Consider the following 23,875-nt stretch of genomic DNA (forward strand, 5'->3'; position numbering starts at 1 on the left):
ATATTTAAAAATTGATGGTTACTTCAAGAATTTTAGTAACATGATATTTGACAATTGATAAGAGAGAATTATACTATATATATAGGAAATTACATTTATAATTAATTGATGTGAAGAGCCCTCCATGGATTACAAGAGCTTAATTGGGATGGCATTGTGCATCATGTGAAGGTGAGGAACAATGGATTTTGTGGGAATGCCCCCATGCACTCATTTCCCACCACATTTTGTCATGTTGCACCCATCAGGAGGATGGACTCTTTTAGCAGCAAGAGTAAAATGAATCTACACTCTACAGAAAAGTAGTTGACCCCTGGTCTGTTGAGTCCAATCCCTCGATTGAACTCCACACCAACTGGTTGTTGATGTTTGAGACATATAGGATATAATGATCCCATCTGTGAAGTTGACATGGATATATAAATCAGATTAACAAGGTTACTTTGTTTTTCTTTTCTTTCTTTTTTTTAATTGTATCGGACGATACGATACGTTTATCATAATTTTATAAAGAAAAAATATATACATCATCATCTCATCATTCTATTATGTGGTATTAATAAATAATAGATTAACAAATGAAATATAATAAATAATCTCCAGTTATCTGATATCACATTATGAGATGATGAGTAGTATTACTCTTTTATAAATCATATTATTATTAAGGTTATACCAAGAGTAAAATTGGGCATGTGAACGGAAGAGGACAATGCATCATAATTTTATTTCAATCGGTGGGTGTTAAGGCATTATCAAGAAGGTTAAGCGGTAATAGTCAAGGATGGAGGCATGGGACCTAGGCCATTATTATTCGATGTAAACATCTTCTCCTTTGTTTTCTTTTTCGTCTTTGGCTAAGATATCAACATCTTTGGGACATTGCGAAAAATCACATAATCCTCTTATTTAGCATAAGCCAAAAATTAAATTCTAACCATATTTTTTAATACTTAACACAATTGAAATGTGTTCAACTATGTTGAAAAAAGTATCCGTATATTAACCTTTTACAAATATAATTAGAGGTTGTTTGGATAGTAAGAAGAGATAAAATGATTTTAGATGAAAGTTGAATAAAATATTGTTAGAATATTATATTTTAATATTATTATTATTTTGAGATTTGAAAAAATTGAATTGTTTATTATATTTTGTATGAAAATTTAAGAAAATCATAATTTTAAAATAAGATAAAATAAAAGTATTTCTCAATCCAAACAACCCCTTAGTCTCACAATCAGTAATGTATAGACATGATAAACTAGCCACAATGAGAATGAACCATTCTCTCTATCCCGACCCCTTCCTAGCTGAGGCTTATGCTGCTCACCAAACAGCTCTCTTCCTCAAGTCTATGGGTTGGCGGGATGTGATCATGGAGGGTGACTCCCTGTAGGTAGTCAACTATCTAAATTCCAAAGAAGCAGCAGACTCTTATGCAGGTGTGCTAATCAAAGCTACAAGAGTAACCTTGGACTCCTTTACCGTGTGGACTACGAGGCATGTAAAGAGGACTTGTAATTCAGTGGCTCACGCTTTGTGTCAAGATGCATTAAGCATCAGTGATAACATTACTACGGTAGATGTTATCCCCTTTTGTATTCGACACTTATTGTTATGAATGAAAACTTGACGTTTTCCCTCAAAAAAAAAAAAAATAAGAAAACTCTGACATAATCTAATCTTCACATTATGTCTCTAATATTAATAGAAATAATGGGTTAAGATAATCAAATTAAAAAAAAAAAAAAGAAAATAGCTCATCCCAATAAAATGTCACAAACTTAATTTAACTTATAGTAAATCACTGAGAATCAAATAGTACCTTGTATTTACCCTACAAATCCCATCACATTTGAATATTTATGACCTCTTTGAAAGGGTGAAGTTTGAATTTTGTACTTTGTACGGAAGGAATAAGATTCCAAATGGCGCTTCGTTTGTTTGAATTTTGGAGGTAGGATGTTCAAAATTCCGGAATGATTACGTTCTTTATTTTTCTATTTAATTATAGTCGAGTTAGTATTTTGATTATTTAGAAATGATTTGGTTACAAATTATTATATTTTATCTCATATAATTATTATAATTTTTTAAAATTTTTTCATAAAATATAATAAAAAATTTAATTTCTTCAAATCTCAAAATAAAATTTTTAAAATTATATTATAATAATATTTTATTAAATTTTTAACAAAACATCACATCTCGTTTAATTTAAAATGTCTATCCAAACGAGGCTTTAATATTCTAGCACTTATTTTAATAAATTTCATATTTTGCAACGTTAATCTTTTTGGTGAATTTAACACTTCTATAATAAATGATTTATCTCTAATAATTTTTTCTTTCTTTATGAGCTTCTAATTTTTTTTTTTTTTTAATCTCTAAATCAGAACGGTGGTGGTAAAACCGTAAAAGAGACGTACGTACATGCTGGTATTAACATTTTGAAAAAATATAATTATAAGTATAATTGTATATTAATTTGTGCATCAATATGATGTGATTGGTCAAAAAGTAAATTTTATTGAAAACAGTATTAATTAAAATTTTAAATATGAATAAATTAATACTGATACATAGATTAGTGCGTAACTGTACTTGTATGTAGCAAAACTCTAACATTTTACTCTTTTCAAAATTAAAGCAACGTTACGCCGTGAAATGACGGCGCGAGCACCGACGAGGCACTGCAATAAAACAAAAGCGCACTCGAAGGCACAGAGAGACGGACAGAAAGACAGAGACTCGCAGCAGCTGGATAAGGCCAAAGGGGTCTAGCACCGGAGACCGGTTACCGGAGATAGCGAGCCTCCGTACTTTTTACAGACCGGAACATAACCGTGAGTTATTTACGGCATTTGCCATTCTCTTTGCTTCACTCTCTGCTCCTCTCGGATCTGCTAATCCCTCGTGCATGCCTGAAAATGCAGCTCTAAATTCAAACATTCAATGCCTCGATCCGTGCGGTGTCGTTTCGTTGCTTGTTATTCTTCGTTCTTTGACCTCTACCTCTCTCTGGTTTTGCCTTTCCTTGCATTTCTGTCTCTTCACAGTGATTCGATTCGAAAATGTTGTTTATTTATTTGAAGCTTGGTTTGGCTGTTGTGAAAATGTCGGATGCTAAATCAAGTAAAAAAAAAAACAAAAATCAAATGTTAGATTTATGATTCGATTATTATTTCCTTGGACCTTGTTTTTATTTGGATTATAATCTCGAGGATATATTCGTTTTATGTTCTCGTCAATCTGCGATTTCAGAAGAACAGGAATCCCTGCTCAATAAAGCCTAATACATCCGTTTGCTCTGGTTGAGTTTAATCCGTTATGTGTTTTTTATGTGTATATGAAAACATACATATGTCATGTGTTTATGCATTAGAAATGCAGATTCAAGCTGAAATTTTTACATTTGATGGATGCTGTAAAGTTGAATCCAGCAGATGAGTGATCTCCTTTCTTGATTTGTTATAGAATTACTGAAGTATTGGCTTTAATGATACAATAATCTCCCTGTTGCCAATATGCCACCTTGTCATTTACTATATCTGAGTGTGTGTGCCTGTTGTCTGTTATTTGTGCTGAACTTGCTTTACTCTTACAATATTGATGAAGAAGCAGTACTTGTAACCTTCTCCCCATCAAATGAAATCTCATTTCTTTTGAGCTCAGCCTTTTCTTTCATTCGTATTTATAATTTCCGTGATTTCCTTTTTACCAAAAAATTACAATTTATATCAGCTATATTTGTGTGGTGAATGAAAACAATGTTCAAAAATCCACTTTCTATAATGAAGGCTTTGGTCGAGCATATAGCCTATAGGAAGACGGTTGCTGTCATGAATACCTGCTTGGGCAGGGCATTAACCCAAATATAATGATTAGCAGACTTTTCTGTGTTTGTTTTCCTTTTCTTTTGTTTGCTACTCGAGGTGTACCTTGTATTCTGTGATCTTTAAAATTATATAAAAAAATTTCATGTAGTTTTGTTTTTTTCTCTTGGAAGAAGTCTCTACAAGATTAGTCTTCACTCTCTTTCTTGGTCAATAGAATTTCCTGAAAACTTATCAAAGAGAACGGTATTGGATGCTACATTATAAATATTCTTCATATGTAATACTAATTTTCTATCTACCATTTACATGATTCTAGCATAAACCACGATCTCAATTAGCAACTTGGTAACATAGAAATCATAACAAATTTGGATAAGTAAAAGTAAGGATTGGCAGTTTGCATGCAGACGTCTTTGTGGCATGAAAGCATGGAACAATTAGTGAGAATGTGAGACTTATGTTTCTTTATTGCAGTGCCATGGGGATAGAAGTTACAGATATTTGTTTGGACAAGGAGCCAGATTGTGTCATAGTTTATGCAAATGGTGTTTCCCATGATTCAGATCATGAACCTGATCCCAATCATCATGGTGGGCAAGAGTCATATGAGCCTATTAACGAGGGTCCTGAAATCCAAAGTACAGAAGAGAGTACTGAAGCAAAGGAATATGATGTGAAGGAATGTACCACTGAAAACTCAGTAGAGGTTTCTGAATTCTGTCATAATGAGAAATATAAGGAAGAGCAGAATGTAGTAAACTCACATGTCAAAGCTGGTCTGCATAAGGAAAGTGTAAAATCAGAAACCCAGAAGAAAAAGGACAACAATAAGTCACAAATTTCTGTCAAGCAAGCATCCAGATCTGTTGCTGCAAATGCTCGAACAAAACACACTGTTCCACAGCCATTTTCCCTAGCAACTGAAAAGCGTGCCTCATATGGACTTTCTTCTGGTGGTGCACAACCTGATTTTGGCACCCGTCTGAATAAATTGTCTAATGCAAACACTGTGAGACATCCAAATATCATAAAGCTCAATCAGGTAACTTCTGACCGATGTTGGATTTCTTGTAAAACTGCCTTTTGAATAAAGAGAAATATCATAAGACCACAGCCATCGAGTTATAAATAAATTCTTTATCTTGAAACTTCTGTATGTTACTGCAGCAAATATCAGAACTGGTACCGAGGAAGCCACTGCAACCTAATAACAAGAAGCATCCTGATGAAGAAGATTCTTGTTCTGTTGCTTCCTCGTATCCTCTTACCCCTTGCAGTCTGATTTTACTTGTTTTACTTCTTGCTTCTTTTCTATTTTTCTTGTGTCTCTTGTTTCTCTCCCTGTTATGAAATTTATTTCATTCCTTGACTTTGCATAGCACTGCAAGATCTGCAAGGGCAATTAAGTCCAAGCCAACTGTTGCATCAGCTCCAACATTTAGATGCATGGAGCGTGCTGAGAAGCGGAAGGAGGTAGTTGCCTCTTCAGAACTTTACATGTGAAGTTCCTTTTTATGTTTGAATATAAGTACCGTGTTTATGACACTCCCTAAATGCAAAATCACACATCCCTACCATATTGCCATCTTTTCAGTTTTATTCAAAATTAGAGGAGAAACACCAAGCATTGGAAGCTGAGAAAAACCAAAGTGAAGAGAGGACAAAGGTAGGATACTCTCTCTAGCTACTTTAAACCAGTATTTAGTACTCGCCCCCATCCTTCCCCCCCCCCCCCCCCCCCCCCCTCTTTTTTCTTTTCCCTCCCCTCTCTCCATGATGGTCAAGAGATAGGGTTTCTTTCTAAACTTTTTCCCTCACTCATTTCTGTGTATTAATGTTGTATGGTCGAGGTGTTTAATTCTAGTATTATAGCTTTGCCTTTGTCCTCTTCATCAATTTTGAATTGTTAAGGAAGAGAAAGATGCAGCTATTAGACAACTGAGGAAGAGCTTAATGTTCAAGGCAAACCCAATGCCAAGCTTCTACCTTGAGGGACCTCCACCTAAGGCTGAACTTAAGAAGGTACTGCATGGACCTTTCTCATTCTTGTGCTATCATATATAAGTATAGGATCTTTCCCAGATTTAAATTCCTTTCTGGATCTCCTAGAATCTTTATGTTTGGCATTCTTTCCTCTTTTGTTTTACTTGGTTTTCCCCTCTTATGTACTTGTTTGCATGCCCATAGATTTGTTCTAATTTTTTTTTTCCCGCCTAATGAAGATTATAGAAATTTTGAGCCGGTATTTGAACTTCTAACTTCTTGCAGTTTACAAATAAAAAACGACAGAAAAAAATGGCTGTCTTAATGTAGACGGAAGTAGGAAAAATCTATCATAACTGCTTGTCTCTTTATACGTGATAGCTTAAAAACTTGATTTTGTAGCTGCCACCAACTCGTGCAAAATCACCAAAGCTTGGCCGAAGGAAGAGCTGCAGTAATGCAGTCAGTTCATCCCATGAACAAAAAGTGAAAGGAGCTTGTGCTTGGGAAAATCGTCGGAGCCTTGGTATTTACAAAGAAGAGACCACCACCAATGGCCCCAATAATTTTAGGAAGCAGAGCAACTTCCAGAATGGTAATGCCACTTGGAAATTCAATGATGAACAGAAAGAAATGGAAGATATAAGCGAATCAAATGCGACCATGGTAAATGGTCAGGGGGATGTGGACTACGACGTCCATTCTTGAGTTTCTGGTGAGTTTTCTAATTTAAAAAGGGAAATGGGCCTTCATTTTCTCTAGTTTTATTGTGACTGCTTAAACAATTAAGTTATTTCCTTAAACTTGCAAGGACTCGTTGCAGTGCTTTATTTAATGTATGATGCGTAAATTTTGTAAGTTATTTTTATATATAAAAAAGGACTCCTCTTTTCTTTTCTTTTGGCTATAACATCCGCTGAATTTTTATCTGCTAGATCAGAAATGAAGTGTTTCGTGCTAGTGATTCCCATCTAATTAATTTTCTGAGCAGGATGACCTGATTAGGATTCGACTTTTTTTTTTGTTTTTGTTTTCCTTTTCTTTTGGGATATCGTACAAAATAGTATTTATGTAAACATAATTATCTAAGTTTTTGTTTCCAATGAAGATTCTTTTCTGGAAGACCATTTTACTTGGTAGTGTGGGAGGAGCATAGAGTTAAGCCTAAGGGACCCGTTAAGTTGTTCTTTGCTGTGTTGGAAATCCATCTTTTGCGTGATTATGGTGAGCCTCATTATGAAAAGCTCATAAAGCGAAAGCTAAAAAAAGGACACTATGGAGCGTAAAGCACGTCGTTTCAAAGCTTCTTAGATATCACGCAGTAGCAAAGATGACTTTTCTGAGCTCACCATACCCCGTTTATGGGAGCAAAACTTGCTGGTAAAAATGATGCTGGTTCCAAAATCAGCTCTTCTTTAAGTTCTTGATTCTTAGTGATTCTGATATTTTGTGTGTTTTTGAAAAAGAGTTTCCAAGATTAGCATTAAAACCGTGTTTGGTTGCAGAGAAAAATGAGTTTGGAAATCACAGAAATTTTTTTCTGATCTACGAATTAACGGGGGCAAGCTTAGCGAACATCCATCCCAATATACTCACCAACTATGAACATCGCCTATCTGGACTACGAAGTACAAACCCATCGGTTCAAGTTCATCCCTTGTCAAATTGCAATAATTTTGTGCTCATACGGCCGTGCATGGCCTGAGTGGCATTCTACGTCGGCTTGGTCAACCTTCTTCTTGGCATGCTGCGATGTCGGGCAAATTGTCGGCATTAACCGTTGACTAAGCTGGCGTGACGATGCCATGTCTGTATTATTTATGTCACGAGTAATCCGTGCAGATAATAGTGCTCTTAAAAATTTAATTTGTTTCAAGAATGGTTATTCATCTGGACTGTTCGTTTAAATTCAGAAAGCATCTCATCTTTTCTAATTTTATTTCATCTCATTATTACAATTTTTTTAAATTTTCACATAAAATATAATAAATAATTCAATTTTTTCAAATCTCAAAATAATAAAAATATTAAAAAATAATATTCTAATAATATTTTATAAATTTTATCTTTTATCTAAAATCATCTCATCTCATTTCTAAACCCAATTGTCTAAAAAATATTTCATTTGCTTTTAGGCAGCCACATAAATCTTGAGCTGTTTGAATTAAAAAGATGTAATTTGGGTGAAGCATTCAATTGTAACGCTGGTAATTACCAATTGATTTCAGTGTTGTATTTGGTTGTAATATCATAACCAATTAATTTCGTATAACCTTTTTCTTTTTTTCTTTTTTCTTTTTTCTTTTTCATATCGAATTAGATGCATTTTTAAATCTTGAACCAAATTGCTTTTAGCACCATCTAGAACATGAAATGCAACACGTGATGGGAGGTAGGTTCTTGACATTATCTCAAACAATTTAAAGCACATATATATCTTCCTAATATTTCGATCTTTTACAAAAAATCAGCTCAAGCTTTTTTAACAGACCAACCTGTATTTCTTTCCATATAAGCTCGGAGTAGTACTATTTGGGGGGCATGCCCTTCATCAATATTGAAGATTCTGCCATATCTCATCTTCCCCTTTTCTTCGAGTGGGAGTGGGACAAAAGAGACCTCCTTTTATAAGCACCATGGTAATTAAGACTATTATCGTACACATTTCACCTTTAAGCTTGATATATTCTGATTCAACAGTAACATGATCAACTCCCTCTATGCAATATTGATCGATCGTGATAATATCGATCAATCGGACGGAGATGAAGCACGTGTATTTATATGTGTGTGTATGTGTGTATGTATGCCACATGATTTCAATGCTTAGTGAAAGATGGCAAGGCTGGTAGGATAGAGTTTTTGGTAGTCTTTTAAATTTTAGATGCTAAAACAAGTTTGGTTTGACCTGATCATAATATTGCCCCAATCTGAACGGCATATTTATTAACATTGGCTAGTGGTCTTAATTTCTCCCACCAAACTGTATGTACTTTTCAATTCATTTGACATCTTATTACCTATATATATATATATTAGAAAATACTTTAACCATAAAAAGATTACATATAAATAAACCCACAAATTAATATGACTTGATATGGTATGTCATATTGTAAAATTATTTTTATTATAAAGCAAAACTAACGAATTTCATGAAGTCACATCAGTTTGTAAGTTTATTTTATATAATCTCTTTATTTCTGTAACAGTTTTCATATATATTCTTAATTAAGAACCTAAATAAAGATATGTTTGGCTGTGTCGACAAAAAACAACATTGTGACAATAGATCAAAACGTTTTTGGTTTGTCTATGCATGCAAGATGAGTAGAATTTGATCGGGTGGTGTTAAAAACAAGGGTGACCTAAGGAAAGTTTGCCAGATTAAAATATTAGGGAAAAGTGCTGTTGCGAGTACCAAACTTAGCCGAAGTTGTTTTATTTCAGAAAAATTATGATATTTGTAGTCTTAGAATATATAAACTCTACATATTTATTTAAAATAAAAAAAATCTAAAATTTATAAGAAAAAATCATATTTTTAATAAGATACCTTAATTTTTTTTAAAAAAGTGCACAGCCTAGAATGTTTAAGATAAATACTGTAAAGTCTCGTAGGGAGCTTCGGAAACTGAGATCCACGTCACCCGTCCAACCAAAAAGAAGAAAACTCCTCCTTCCCCACGTATATATAGGACCATGAAATGCATGGCCGTTTCAAAATCGAACAGTCCTCTCCAACTCTTTCTCTCTCTCTCTGTGTCTCTCTGATCTCTGTCTCTGTTTCGTCTAACCAGTCTCTGTTTCGTCTAACCATGAAATAGTTGAGGGGAATGCTGTCTGGTTCGAGACCATTTGAAGCAGTACAGATGATCAGAATCATAAATCAAATGATGTCGGACCAGGCTTCATTCCCCCCAACTCATCAGTAGTACTAATGGGCGCTAGAGATCAACTTAATTTCATGCATGCAATGATCAATGGAAGCCCAAACATCAACACTTTCAACAATATTCTCACTGCATATTTCTTCTGCTTTTTCAAGTACATGTAAGTAGTTCTCACTAATCTCTTCCTTCCCATATCAATTATATATTCTTGCACTCTATGTATGCATCTCTCCCTTTTTCTCTCACGGAAATGACAAGCGAAGGAGCTATGCCGGCAGTCAAGCTAGCTGTTGGAGTATGGCTATACGAACAGGTGCATTTATTCATAGCCTTGATTTTGATCTCCTTGATCAAAAGAAAGACTTCATCAATTATCATGCAAAATATTGGTGGATTTATATATTAACCGCAAAAGATTGTGCAGGAAATCTGTTCATGATGAGAGGAAAATTCAGTTGGACATGATGATCAATTAATTGTCGAGAGCTGGTGCCCGGTTCCTCGGAACTTCTGAACGTGCCATAAACCGTTCGCTATCAGCTGTCTGAGCAACGCGTTGCGCATGAAGTTGGTGAGACCACGAGACGGTTTCTTTCTTTGTCCCTAGAAAGGAGATCCCAATTGGCACCGGTTAGGTAGTCTCACGGCACGGCTCCCAGGAAGAGAAAGTTCAGGCAAATTCCCATTCTCCGTTCTGTCACAACCAATTGGTTGTTCCATAGCAGTCAATTCCCAAGTATTCTTGTCTGGGGAAGGCAGGTCATCGAAGCTAACAAAGGCGGCTGTGGCGGGTATAGTTGAGAGCCTGGTTCAGCTAGAATAACGTTAGTAGGGAAGAGTATACAACTATCAATAGATAGGGGAAAAAGCCCAAGAAAGAGGGTGAAAAAGTATAGCTAAGGGGATCACTACAAACCGTTGGATATTTTCTAGGATTTGGTTTCAAATGCTCCCTCCTTACAAGTCTGCACAACTTTGTTTTAACAAATTCGTTGAAAAATCCAGCGTGAAAATATGACTGGAAAGGCGAAAAAAAAACAAGCAAATAAAGTAGTGTTTGATCTTTTCGTGAAAGAATTGTAGCCAAATTGCCTTTGCTTGCAGAGAGTTGCAAAGAATATAAGCTGGAGCTTTCACTTTATGTGTTGCATAAGAGGGCCGGCGGTGGGGGAAGATATTCTTTGGCGAAGACAATATCAAAGTTGAGCTTTGAATTTACTCCCTTTTTCACCTTAAGACTGCCCATCATGATGATAGCCAATATAATCTCCATAGTCTTGGTCCATTCCTAGCTAATACTTTTAAACACGATGTGGGTCAGATCGACCTACCCATCCATTAATGAGGTCAGGTTGTACGTGCTTGGAATACCTAAATTAAATTCTACCATGTGGGTCTGCTCTAGATCCCTAACAATCATAACACTCTGATCTTTAGCCTTCTCCTTGATTTTTGCAAAGCATAGACATACCCGCAAGAATCATAATGAAAGAAGTTAGAATAAACTCTATATGAGAATAACGTCTCGATTCATTTTAAAAGTGTACAGACTCTTGATAAGAAGTTTATTTTGAATTATACAAATTAGTTTGAAATTCTACCAATAAAAAATAAGTAATTTGAGATTTTTGTAAGAATTAAGACGAGTGAACATCTCAAATATGAATTAGAAAAAAAAAAAGTAATTTCTATGTCGCATAGAGCTATCAATTATTTGGAATTCCTTATCAAAATGGTAAAATCATGGATTCCCAAATTAATAATTTCTACTACTTTTTTGGTGATTGACCGTTTGGAAATTCTATAAAGCATCCAACAGCAAATTGAAAAATAGGAGGAAAAGCACTCCCTGCCCATGATTTAAAAGGGTGAAGGAGTGATTTAATTGGTTGGCCATCACAATCACAAACTTTTCCAATGCACAAGTTTTACTAGCAACGTAAAAGTTGTGATTCCATCTCCCTAGTTGGGATTAGGACTGTAAATGAACCAGTCTGTTCGATAGCTCGCTCGGTACTCGCTTGGTTAAATTCGAATCGAACTCGACTCATGAAAAAAAAAAGCTCGTTTGTTAAAGCAAATGCTAGCTCGATTTATAAATAACACATACTCGACAAAACTCGACTCGACTCGACTCGACTCGACTAAGGCTCGTTTAGCCTCACTCGTTTATGCTCGAGTCGACTCGTTAACTCGACTCGATTAAAACTCATTCATATATTAATAAATATATACATACACCTATGCATGTATATATGTATTAGCTAATAATATAAGCATACCACTTTTATAATTAAATATATAATATGTATTCTAATTACTTATGTCTATATAGTAAATATACTTCATAGGTATATTTTATAATTTGTATAATAATTAGTTGATAAAATTTAATAATTTCATATACTAGTACGTGGAAACCATATATGAAATAGATATATTCTATTATATTAAGTATATGTATTAATAATATATGTAAGCATATAATATATTGTTATTTTGGATAAATATCAACTAGTTAGATATTAATTATTTATAAATTTTTTAAAATTTTATAATTTAATAGAGGTTCTACTTGTTAATTGTATAAATTCAATATTAATTCTTATTTATTTATTTATTTAATTTATTAATTATTAAATCTTATTAAAAAAATAATTCAAGTTCGAGTTCGAGCTCGACTCGACTCAAACTCGTTTGTGGGACGAACTTGAGCTCGAGCTCGAGTTGAGATTTCAACTTATCGAGTCGAGCTCGAACAAAAAATTAAAAAAAATCTCGAGTTCGAGTATTTTGAGTCGAGCTCAAGTTCAGCAAGCCAAAACTCGACTCGATTACAGCCCTAGTTGGGATGGACTGACCACTCTAGCCTTTGTACATTTTTCATTTTTTTTTTTTTCTGGGAGGAACGTATACGTCATCAATGTAATTGTATGCCACAATATTATATTAAATAAAATATACAGGACATTAATATATATGTTTGTAGGGTTAGATTAATATAAGATCAGATAACATTATATCATGAATCATTCTTATTTTTGTAGGATATATATATGTACATTGCATTAGGGTGGGTTCTTCTTGCCGTGAAAAAGTCGAACAAACTATATATATTTATATATTTCATGATTTTGACTTCGAATACGTACCATATTCTCATCTTATTATAGATTTCGTATCATCCAAATTAATGATCATGCAATTACTTTTGATAATACGACATCTTATAACAAGATGAAAATATCACATATAAATTCATAAATTACTTAATATAAGTTAAATAATTTTACTAGCAATTGTCAAGTGTCATAATATAAGTGAAAATAATGAGAAACTCTTGTTGCAATTGGAAAATCCCATGTAAGAGGTATATCTTCTGATAAAAACATTTATTTTTTTCTGCTTCTCTCTCTTTCATTCCCTCTCTCTATCAATTTTGTCGGTGGTAATCCTCCATTTTTATCTTCATCTCCTTTCACAATCGATTGAAGCCTTTAAAGCTATGTACATAAATGATTGAAAGTGGGATTGAAAGCTTTGAAGCCTTCAAAGATCGCCGACGACATCCTTGAGCTTCGGGGTCCGTAGTGGGATTGAAAGGTGGAAGGATAAAGGTTCAACTAGAAGGATGTGGCCACGGATTTTTTATTTTTATTTTTGAGTTTTAAAGTTTATTCTGTTTTAGGATTCTATTTAAATAATAAAATCATATTTGAGACATCAGATCTATATCATTTCTTTTTATCAAAAACCTATAATCTTGCAAATATAAAGTCATTTTCCCGCATCATTCTTCTTCTTCCCCATTCCCCCCTCCCTCTTCATACATGTTGTGAACCATAAATTCATTTTTAAGGGAAAGTTTCCAACTCGTACTTAAAAAAGTTTGAGAGCAAGCTACTACATCATGCCTTGATGAGGAAACCACCATCCTCATTGCAATCGATGGTTGCAGGATCTACGAGGAGCCCAACAAGAGGGTAGAAATAGGAGGAGTGGGCGAATAGGGAGAGAGTTCGTTTTCATTTTTTTTTAATATATCATCTAACGTGGCAAAAATGCCACATCAGCATATTACACCATAGTTGGTTTGCGGTTGTATCAGAAGAACTTGAAAACAATTTTAAACTTTTAGCATGCCATATTGTCCACGTGATAACACCTAACTTTTAAAATGATTATAATTTAAATAAAATTATGGATATACCTAGAATTTTTTTATAATTATTTATAAGTATAAAAATATCTCATTTAAAAAAATTATTTAAAGAGTTATATCTATATTATTTTCTATATAAAAAAATATATATTATTTTTCATATAAATTATATGAAATAACTAAAATATTATTTTCTATATAAAAAATTTATATTATTTTCAATTACAAAGACAGCAGAAAAAATATATCCGACAGTAAAAGAAATAGGAGTAATGAGAAAGAAAATCTTATCCTAAAATTGAAAAATTATTAACAAAACAAACCCCCGCGCTCAACCAACCGCGTTCATCTCAACCTCCAGCTTACAAGACCACCGCCTCCCAAAAGCAGCCCCATCGACGGCTTATACTTTGCCACGTCGTTTTAATGACCCAACCCGCCCTCGTCTAACTCTCGTGCTTGGTGTTGCAGAGAGGATTCGTGGTCCATGTAGATAACGCCTCAGTTTCTCACCAATCTTCGGGGAAGAAGTACACGAGGATCGGGGTTTTGAGGGAAGTTGGAGCAATGGAGGAGCCGTTCTTCGATCTTGTGGAGTTTCTGAGGCGACCTTCAATCGCCGAGACATTCGTTGACATCTTGCTCTGCGCAGTTCCGATATGGCTGGCCGTTATGATCGGTCTAGTCATTGGCTGGTCTTGGCGCCCCAGGTGGACTGGCCTCGTCTTCCTCGGCCTCCGCCCTAAGTTCCGCTTCCTCTGGACCGCTCCGCCAGGCTTCGGAGCGCGCCGCCTCTGGCTCGCCTTCACGGCCCTCTCTGCCTTTTCCGTTTGCCGGACCATTTGGTCCAATTTCCAACGCAAAAGCAAGGGATCGCCGCCTTCGTCGCCAACTTCAAAGCTTTCCCCCGCAGGAATTCTAGATGCTCTTGGGTGAGTTTTCTTTTTCAATTCTATTTCTACTTTTTTTGCATTATTTTTATTTTGTTGTGTTTTCAAATATTGTCTCTCAGGGTTGTCTGTTATATATGGAGACTGGCTTGTTTGGTTTTGGCGTTCGTTTTCACATTGTTTTTTTTTTTTTAATAAAGTTTATGTACTGTTTTAGTTAGATACTAGGATTGTCTGAATGCAATTCTGCTTCACGAAATAATTATCTGCTAACTGGTGGGGGGACGCATTTATAAATATCCTTTTTGCATGCATATAAGTTGTCAGATTGTGGGTAAGAGTGGCACAATTGCTTTCGATGATCTTTTAAATGAGACCTAGGAATTTAGATGTCATACTTTTGAATGTAAGCTACCAGGGTTTAATGTGTGGAGATGGCCATCTTTTGGAATTTGGAGCCAACGGGGGACAGCAAGAGCTTATGTTGTCCTATAGGAGTTAGGGGCATAGATTCTCAAAATAAAGAGTGATTTGATTCTCATCCAAAGATTAAAAGGTTGGTACTTGAGTTTCTTATACACTCGTAACCCAGTATGAGAGACTAGCTACATGCCTTGGAAGCACCATATTGTATTTTTGTGGTTGATCGATAATATATTGAACTGGAGGCTGGTTTTGGGGAGTACTGGGTACTTCACTGTTCTATCAATCATATTGACGGGTTTATTGAGGAGAGCGTGTTGATCTAATCTAGTGCTTTAACTTAAAGAATAAAATCTAGAGGTTGCTTTTTTTTATTCTGCTTGTCACAGGACCTGGAAATATAAATATTTTAAGCCTTTTCAAAGCAATTTTACTGGACGAGATATGGAAAATTTTGCTGAAAATGCTTGTATGGCTATTACAATAAAGGTCTTGGATTATGACTTGAATGAAACATTACTCTTATCCTTGGTGCTTCCGATAGATTCTATAGTATTTTCACTTGATTGCAATATGTATTTGTCAGTAGTAAGTATTGATGATTGCTGTTTGTGTTGTATATTTGGTCTATGACGTATAAGCAACTAGAAAAAGTTTAGAAAAAATGGTTGTTAACTAAATTGTGAAGTAGTATGTGATGCTTGTTGTATCATGCATGGTGTGGAAGTGGAAATGCCTTTTAGATTTTATATATATACAAGTATTGAGGTCATTTTTCCAATCTAAATTGTTTTCTTTTATCAATGTTAGTTGTGCATTTGGTTTGAAATGATTTGATTTTGTGATTTTTTATGGAATGATAATATATATATATTCATCAAGACAACTGTCAAGTTTGGTAGAGCTTGTGCATGGGGATAATAAGCCACTTTTGCAAAGGAATGAAAAGATCTCCAGATTTAAAACTTTCTATTGCCATACTATAATGCCTTACGTTTAATCTATTAGTGCTTTTGCAAAAATTGTTACTCTCAAAATCCAGCAGTGTGTTGGAATAGTGCTGTATCTTATTCATGAATTAATTGGTTTGTGATACCTTAACTTTCCTGCAGCCCCACCACAGTAGCTGAGGGGCGAGTGCAGGACATTGTCACAGAGAATGATTTAGAACACCTATTGCATCTTCTTGAAGGGAAGGGTGGAGAGCTGGAATGGCAGAGTATGATGGATAGGTCTACTCCTAACTTTGCATACCAAGCTTGGCGCCATGAGCCCGAGGTAGATTCTTACCTTGATTATCATCACATCTATCTTCTCTGTTCTTCATCTACTGAAATGATGTGCACAAGTGTCATCTAACTGTATTGCACCTGAGAAGAATATTGGCGCTCATGCCATTAGTAATTAATATGATTAGACTGTTCATATGCTCATCTTTTTCCATTTTCTTGCAATCTTCAGTCGAATGTTATATGTTCGGCATGCATAACTGGCATTTGCTGAAATGTATTTATATCCTGGGATACCTCATTCTGAGATCTATATAATGCAGGGTCTCTGTTTCTCATTGTGGTCATTGGGACTTTGTATTCTTGGTTAGATGACAGACAACATAAGTTTTTTCTTCTTTCATGTTTTAACATATAAATTTGTGCTTTTAAAGAGACTTGAGAAGCTTGATGCCCCAAGTAGTTTGCCCATTCTTAATCTGTTTCTTCTCTTTTGTATAATTATATATTCAATCATGAATCTTTCAGTTGTACTTATAAAAAAAAATGAATCTTTCAGTTGTACTTCTCTTCACTATTTTGTGTCTTTCCTATGCTTGTTGTAGTTGGACTGTATCGTGTATCAGTATCTGATGGTGATTTTGTTATCAGACTGGCCCAACTGTATACCGCAGTAGAACTGTCTTTGAGGATGCGACTCCAGATGTAGTTAGAGATTACTTCTGGGATGATGAGTTTCGACCTAAATGGGATCCTATGCTTGTATACTTCAAAATATTGGAAGAGTGCCCACATACTGGGACAACGATTGTTCAGTGGATAAAAAAGGTTGGTATATCAAAGGATTTGCAGACTTGTATTATGTCTTGGCTTTGTAATACAACTCTTTAGAGCATTCATTGTATGTATTGATACCTCAATTTGCTATGTTATTTGCAGTTCCCTTTCTTCTGCAGTGATCGAGAATATATCATTGGTCGAAGAATATGGGAGGCAGGGAAGACTTATTATTGTGTAACAAAGGTATTGATTTCAACATATTTTTTATTGAACAGCAATCTTTTGTCCTCTATTGCTTCTTAATCCTTTTTTGAGAAACAGACCCATGTAGCATGTTATGACCAAAGAGATTGAGTTGAGTCCTCTGGACTTTTGTAATGTATTAATAAGGTTACAATAGGGAAGAAACATGTTGTAACCCCCAAGGAAGTCCAAGTCACATCTAGTAAAAGGACTAGTTAATGGTATAATTGAACTTCTCCCTCCCAAGCAATGTGGGATCTCATTTACCACCTATACTTACTCACTACGGGGTACCACACATGTAATTTGTATATTATCTTAAATTATCAGCTGATCAAAATCCCTCTTTGGGGTGAAAGGACCTGTGGTGGTTTTTTGACAAAGAAAGTAGATCTGTTGCTTTTAACAGACAGTTTTGAACAAATTGAATCTTCTGGGCTCTTTCATGTATTCGGAGTTTCAGCTCTTGTTTAATCTAGGCTTGAAATGAACCCCAAAAATAGTCTGATCAAGACACTTAATTGTCCCTGTAAAACACCACTGTGCTGTAGTAAGAAATGGTAATGTAGTGTTTATGAATGACCTTGTTGCACTTCTTGTATAAGGAACTTCTGTTTTGCAGCTTTACATTTTGTCTCCCTTGGGCAACCTAGCAAAGGACTTCAACTTACCTAATAATGTAGTTTTTCATTTAGTAGCCTCGGGGACCTCTTCCCGTATAGCCTGTTTCTCTAATCATTTGACTGCATCTTGGATTAAACCATGGGAGGAAAGTACTGCACTTTTTTTCAGCCAAGGATGAAGGTATTGAATCTAGTCCTGAAATAGAGGACCCCGTTACTCCCCGCAAAAAAAAAAAGGACTTGATTAAAGAATGAAATGGCTATGCATTTTATTAGTTTCCTTTGTCAATTCGGTCTTATATCTTATAATGCATTTTTGGTGGTATTAGATTTTCACTAATTATCTTGAATCTCGTTTTTATTGCGCCATGTTGATTGGTTCAGTGTCTCTGTCTTTAACTATACTCGTATGTTTACTGCATATTAAAAATAGAATATACATGGGGTAATAATATATGATGGCCTAGGTCTTATATCATAATATGTGAGCTTACACTATTGTAGGGGGTGCCATATCCAGCTTTGCCCAAGCGTGTCAATCCTCGACGTGTCGAGCTATATTTCTCTAGTTGGGTTATCAAGGCCGGTAAGAGTGCTAGTTATTTAACTGATTTTTGCAACAATGTCATGAGCACTAGCAGATCTTAGCAATGACATCGCTGTCACCTCCTTCGCTGATTTTGGAAAATGTATGCAGTGGAATCTCGTAAGGGAGATGGACAATTGTCTGCATGTGAGGTTACCCTTATACATTACGAAGACATGGGGATTCCCAAGGATGTGGCGAAGTTGGGAGTCCGTCATGGAATGTGGGGAGCTGTCAAGAAAGTGCACTCTGGCATGAGAGCATATCAGAATGCGAGGAAGTCAGAGGCTTCTCTTCCTAGAAGCGTAATTACCACAAAGATATCTTTGGGTGGAGGAAGCATGGAGTCTTTAGAGCCAGCTTCTGGTGAAGAGAAAAAAGATGAAGCTGTAGATGACAAGAGACGAGGAGAATATGGTGTTGCTTGGAAATGGTTAGCTATGGGTGGAACCGTGGCACTTGTTTTTGGACTTTGCTCGGGTGCAATAGGTAGAGCCTTGTTACTGGGAGCAGGGCAGAGATTCGCACGGAGGTGAGAGTATGCCTATGAGAATACACCTTCCTTTATCTGTTTTGATGATTCATGAAAAAAAAAAAAAAAAACGCATGGATTGTTATTTATTCATACGATATAAAAATGATTCTTTGGACATAAATTCTGGCTAATTGGAGACATGTTACCTCGGTTGATTGGCTTGGATTTAGCACCATCTCAAAGCTTCCATACCTTTGAAGTAGATGGTTGTGGTAATTAATTACCAGATATTGTAATTTCATTTTGTACTCATTTTATTTTCCTTTAAAAATCAGGGTTGTCTAGTAACAGGACATCTCCCGTTATATTGTCACTTCACTCTCTTTTCAAATACGCGCTTGAGATTATATTCCATGAGCTCCTATAGATTTTAGCAAAAATGGATGTGCTCTTCTAAATGAAACTAACAGGAGACTTGGATTATATATGTTTACACCATTATTCCGTAAAATGAAGAACTACTTTGCTAGGGCTCACGAGTGAACTATAATCTTTCTCAACCAAATCCTAATGCAACTCCGAAAGTACAACTGTGAAGGATTGGGTTCCAGGGCAATATGGAGTGTGAATTGCTTGGTTGATCACGAGGTGGAGGTTCATGGAGTTGCTGCTTTGCTGAAAATTAACCCAATGCCTTGAAAAGTCTCCTCTCTTTCCCCTCTAAGATTACCCCTTTTTTCACACTGCTGACCAATAGTTGCCTCTGCTGCTTCTTCTCTTCTGTTACCGACATATTCTTTAGGAAAAATAATCATCTTATGAGTGTTGTAATGAAACAGATAAACTGTTGGGGGATCATGAATGGAGCGGATTTGAGAGAAACATTTTGTACGGATAAACAGAACCAAGGTTAGCTGCTTCTTTTTCTTCTTCATTTTCTTTTATTTATAAAAACTTTTTTGTAATTTTGCTTATCCTTCTAGACTTCTAGTAGTCAATGAATCGAAATTCCATCCTATTATTATAACTCTTTTTTAAATTAAGGATATTTTTTTATAAAATAATCTATATAAATATTATTAATTTAAAATATGATTATTTAAAAAAAAAAAAAAAACTTTTGTAGTTTGTTGCTTTTCAAGTCTATCATCAACTCATGCTCTTTCAGGAGATGCAAAGTCAAATGAGTTGTCAGATGGATACAGATGTTGAACCAATGTATAGTTGTATGTTCCATCTCAATCACTGGTTGGAAAATAATAGACTCTTATCTATCAAACAAACCCATATCTGGTCCACTTGCATTCACAATAATAGTAAAATAGCATAGCTGGCCGCCGAATGTGGGCCTACCAACTTTAGCCCAATCATCCACTAAGACAAGTAGGCTTATCAAAGGGCCCCAGACGTAGCCTGATCTCGGACAACAACTAGTACCGACTATACCCACTCACGCCTGTCTTCGTAATAATAATAAATTAAATTTATAAATTGATATATTTTACATAAAATTTAAATTTACAATAGCATTAAATAACGGGTAGTGTCATGTCATTTATTTAAATTTATTTAATAATTAAGTAAAAATATATAAACATGAATTGGTTCATTTAAACTCGTTTATTTTATATAAATTAGTTCAACTAAAATATAAACTAATTTGACCTGATTAATAAAATTTTAAATAAAAGTTAAAATTTATATTTATTAAAAATCACAATATCTTAAAAATATATATCAATATTTTTAAAATTTTAACATATAATAAAACTAATATTATAAACTATACAATAATAAATAGTATAGGTCTAAAACTACAATCCTAATAATAAAAATAATAAAAATATAAACATATTAAGAAATACTAATATTACAATTTAACAATAATAAAATTTTAATTTTGAAATAAATTTAAAAATGATCAAAATAAATTAATTTTGTGTTAAGTAGGTTGACACATTATTAACCTATTTATAAATAGTGTCTTAATAAATTAACCTATTTTAACTCAAATACATTAACATTAAACTCATATTCATTAATTTTATAACATATTCGTATTAAATTTAAGAAGGATGTCCCACGTTGTCACATTTGATAATAATTGTGATGGGTTGCGACGGAGTTTACAAAACAACGACACAAAAAGTTGATTCCAAAAAATCGTACGTAGGTTGTGTTGGTAACAATTTATTGCCCCCTGATTAACTCCCTCCCATTTACTTTTTGGACGTAAATGGCTGCATCAATTATTTATCTACACCAAAAAATTAATCAATTCCAACTTTTTATTTTTTTCTAAGCAAGTTAATTTTATTAAAATAAAAAATAATATAAGTTAGAGAGAATAGGGTTCCTTAATAAAGCACTCAAAAACAATAATTACAATGCAAAAAAGGTTAAAAAAAATAAAGAATAAAAAAAAAATTTTGAGACTAATTTCTTAGTTTTTATCTAAATCTTACAAAGAGTGTACCATCTTAAAATACGTTTTGAAAGTAAGCCACTGCTGGAGGCAGTACAAGCAGATGCATTATAGTTGAAAGTATTGAGGTATTTGTTGGTGATCTCCTTATTCTTTTTCACAATATTACCAATTAGGAAAAGCAATAATCTTGATAGGTTGGCATTGAAATAGCAAATATGCAGTGGTGAAATAGTCAACATGTTCCTTAAGAGTGACGTGTGAGGATCACACGCCGGTGGAATAGAGATGGGGTCATGCCGATCTAAATGATCGGAGGGTGGAAAGTTTGCTGATACGTTGCGTGTAGCCGGCAGAACTAATGGAGCATGGAAGCCACACGCGGAAACAAGCCTCACATGAGGATCACGCGCCAACATTTTGAGTGCAATTCCACGTCGTCCTAGTAGATTGGTAGGAGAGGAACATTGTGGTAGGGCATGTATCAACTATTCATAGCCAGAGAGTTGTGGATTTGAAAAAATCCAAACTGGTGAAAAAACACTATCATAGAAGCATATACACAAAAAGGTAGTGAAAAGGAATAGGAAAATGAAAAGAAAATGGAGAGGAAGGTTAAGCCGAGATTTACCTTCCTCTCTGTCAACAGCACTCGGAAGGATCGGTTTTCTTTCTAGAGAGAAGGCAGAGCTTCTCTGTCTAGACAGAAGTGATTTTTTCAATTAATCAATTCCAACTTATTATGTTTAGAATATTTTTTTTAGTTTTACTATTCATAAGATGACACACCATACATCATATCTTTTTTTTTATTCTTTTTATTTTTTAATTTTCTTTTAGATTTATTATTCTTAAACTAATTGAAATCTTCTACTCATTATTTATATATCAAACATTTGGTAAAAGGAAAAAAAAAATTATAGTGTCTGAGCTTATGTTTTGAATTTTTCTTTTTTTAATTGTAAATTAAGAAATAAATTAAAGATACTAAATAAATTTTTAATTATTAAATATATGTAAAAAAAATAATAACACAATAATAATTAAAGATATGATAAATATTAAAGATATAAATAATAAAACCTATCATATCTTATCAATTTAAGTTTTTTTAGACAAATGATAATTTTACAATAAAGATAGCATCTCATTCTAGATAATATATATATTATCAGATCGATTGTCATATGATCTAACCAAGAAATAACAAGAAAAATGCTTTAGCCACCGCTGGTGGCTCCGACTGGAGGCCATTGCTGGTTTTTTTTTTTTTTTTTTTCTTAATGATTAAGAAAAAATTGTTTAATATTATTATAAATTTGTTATATTCTTTTAAAATATTAAAAAGTATTAAAAAATTATTTGAAAAAAAAAAATAGTTTGCCTAGCGGTGCCTGGCACCGTCCCAATAACAAATACTGGCATGCTCTGTGCCATGCATGCTTTTTTTTTTGATGGGATGCATCCCTTTCTAGTTATACAGCATTATCAAGTGGATCATTATCCTCATCAACGACAAGTTGCACATACACTAAATGTTTCTGGTCAAAACCTCTCGTGGGGGAAATTAGAGAGCTTGTTGATGTTGTGGATGATTCGTGATTGTACACAAGGCAGCATCTCAACAAACAGTAAATGCACTTATGCAGGGGCTTCTTGGCATCTTATGGAACATCAGCTTGAGAGAGAGAGTATATGGGGCCGGGGCATGAGTACTGTAGCATAATAGATGTAATGAAATGGTCCAAAAATAAATGCTTGAGACTGATTTCTTTGGAAACTGGGGACCTTATGCTTCCCCAACCTCATCTATTCTTTTGGAAATAGGTATTAGAATCTCCTCCAAATTGCCAACTTGCTCATCCATCTTATTCTGTCTCTTTAATTGGTTCTCTTCTCATTCCCAAAAGCTTTGATTGGACACCCATCAAAGCATATTATAACTTTTTATGAAATACTTCTTCTTCTTGCTTCTTGAGTTTTCTGTGGTTATCTGTGTGGCTTCTCTTCATTTTTTGTGTTTTTTTCTTCTTCACCTTTTCCCCTTAGAATTTATCTGCACGATTTTATTCTTTCAAACCTTACAAAATTTATATAAAATCCATTAAATAATATTCCCTATGTAGCTAAAATAGGAAAGATGGGTTTTGTAGCTGAATGGTATGTCTCATAAAGTTAACATAGTTGGTCTACATCTTGTGTACTTTGCTATCTTTATTTTAATAAAATTCTTACTTTTTATTAAAAAATTAAAAAAAAAATTACCGTTAAAGATCCAATAATCACTATGCAAGGAGAAATTAAAATTAGATCAAAGATTT

The 23,875-nt window shown here is 34.3% G+C and overlaps 2 protein-coding genes and 1 long non-coding RNA gene across 6 annotated transcripts; all 3 read left to right on the top strand.

Moving 5' to 3' along the window:
• Positions 1 to 2,689: 2,689 nt before the first annotated feature.
• Positions 2,690 to 7,714, top strand: LOC122300712 (protein WVD2-like 3). Of its 4 annotated transcripts, XR_006240065.1 has the most exons (9): positions 2,690 to 2,849; positions 4,317 to 4,884; positions 5,010 to 5,098; positions 5,222 to 5,315; positions 5,437 to 5,508; positions 5,754 to 5,864; positions 6,228 to 6,540; positions 6,934 to 7,205; positions 7,331 to 7,714. XR_006240065.1 is itself a non-coding variant. In XM_043111561.1 (8 exons), exons 2-7 carry the CDS (start codon positions 4,321 to 4,323, stop codon positions 6,531 to 6,533), a joined length of 1,236 nt encoding a protein of 411 aa, XP_042967495.1. In that variant the 5' UTR covers positions 2,690 to 2,849; positions 4,317 to 4,320; the 3' UTR covers positions 6,534 to 6,540; positions 7,331 to 7,714. The 4 variants fall into 4 exon arrangements, 3 of the variants coding, with proteins under 3 accessions (XP_042967495.1, XP_042967494.1, XP_042967496.1); XM_043111561.1 differs by lacking the exon at positions 6,934 to 7,205; XM_043111562.1 differs by lacking the exons at positions 6,934 to 7,205; positions 7,331 to 7,714 and adding an exon at positions 2,940 to 3,027 and having other exon boundaries at positions 2,693 to 2,849; positions 6,228 to 6,723.
• Positions 7,715 to 9,491: 1,777 nt separating this feature from the next.
• On the top strand, positions 9,492 to 10,792 carry LOC122300713. Its single transcript, XR_006240066.1, has 2 exons — positions 9,492 to 10,031; positions 10,143 to 10,792. It is a non-coding gene; the product is annotated as an uncharacterized LOC122300713 (long non-coding RNA).
• A 3,523-nt stretch (positions 10,793 to 14,315) lies between these two features.
• LOC122300715 (stAR-related lipid transfer protein 7, mitochondrial-like) lies at positions 14,316 to 19,502 on the top strand. The gene is made up of 6 exons (XM_043111569.1): positions 14,316 to 14,812; positions 16,306 to 16,471; positions 17,074 to 17,250; positions 17,362 to 17,445; positions 18,573 to 18,654; positions 18,766 to 19,502. Exons 1-6 carry the CDS (start codon positions 14,448 to 14,450, stop codon positions 19,188 to 19,190), a joined length of 1,299 nt encoding a protein of 432 aa, XP_042967503.1. The 5' UTR covers positions 14,316 to 14,447; the 3' UTR covers positions 19,191 to 19,502.
• Positions 19,503 to 23,875: the final 4,373 nt, after the last annotated feature.

This window comes from Carya illinoinensis, chromosome 2 (assembly GCF_018687715.1).
Source record: "Carya illinoinensis cultivar Pawnee chromosome 2, C.illinoinensisPawnee_v1, whole genome shotgun sequence".
Classification (NCBI taxonomy): Eukaryota; Viridiplantae; Streptophyta; class Magnoliopsida; order Fagales; family Juglandaceae; genus Carya; species Carya illinoinensis.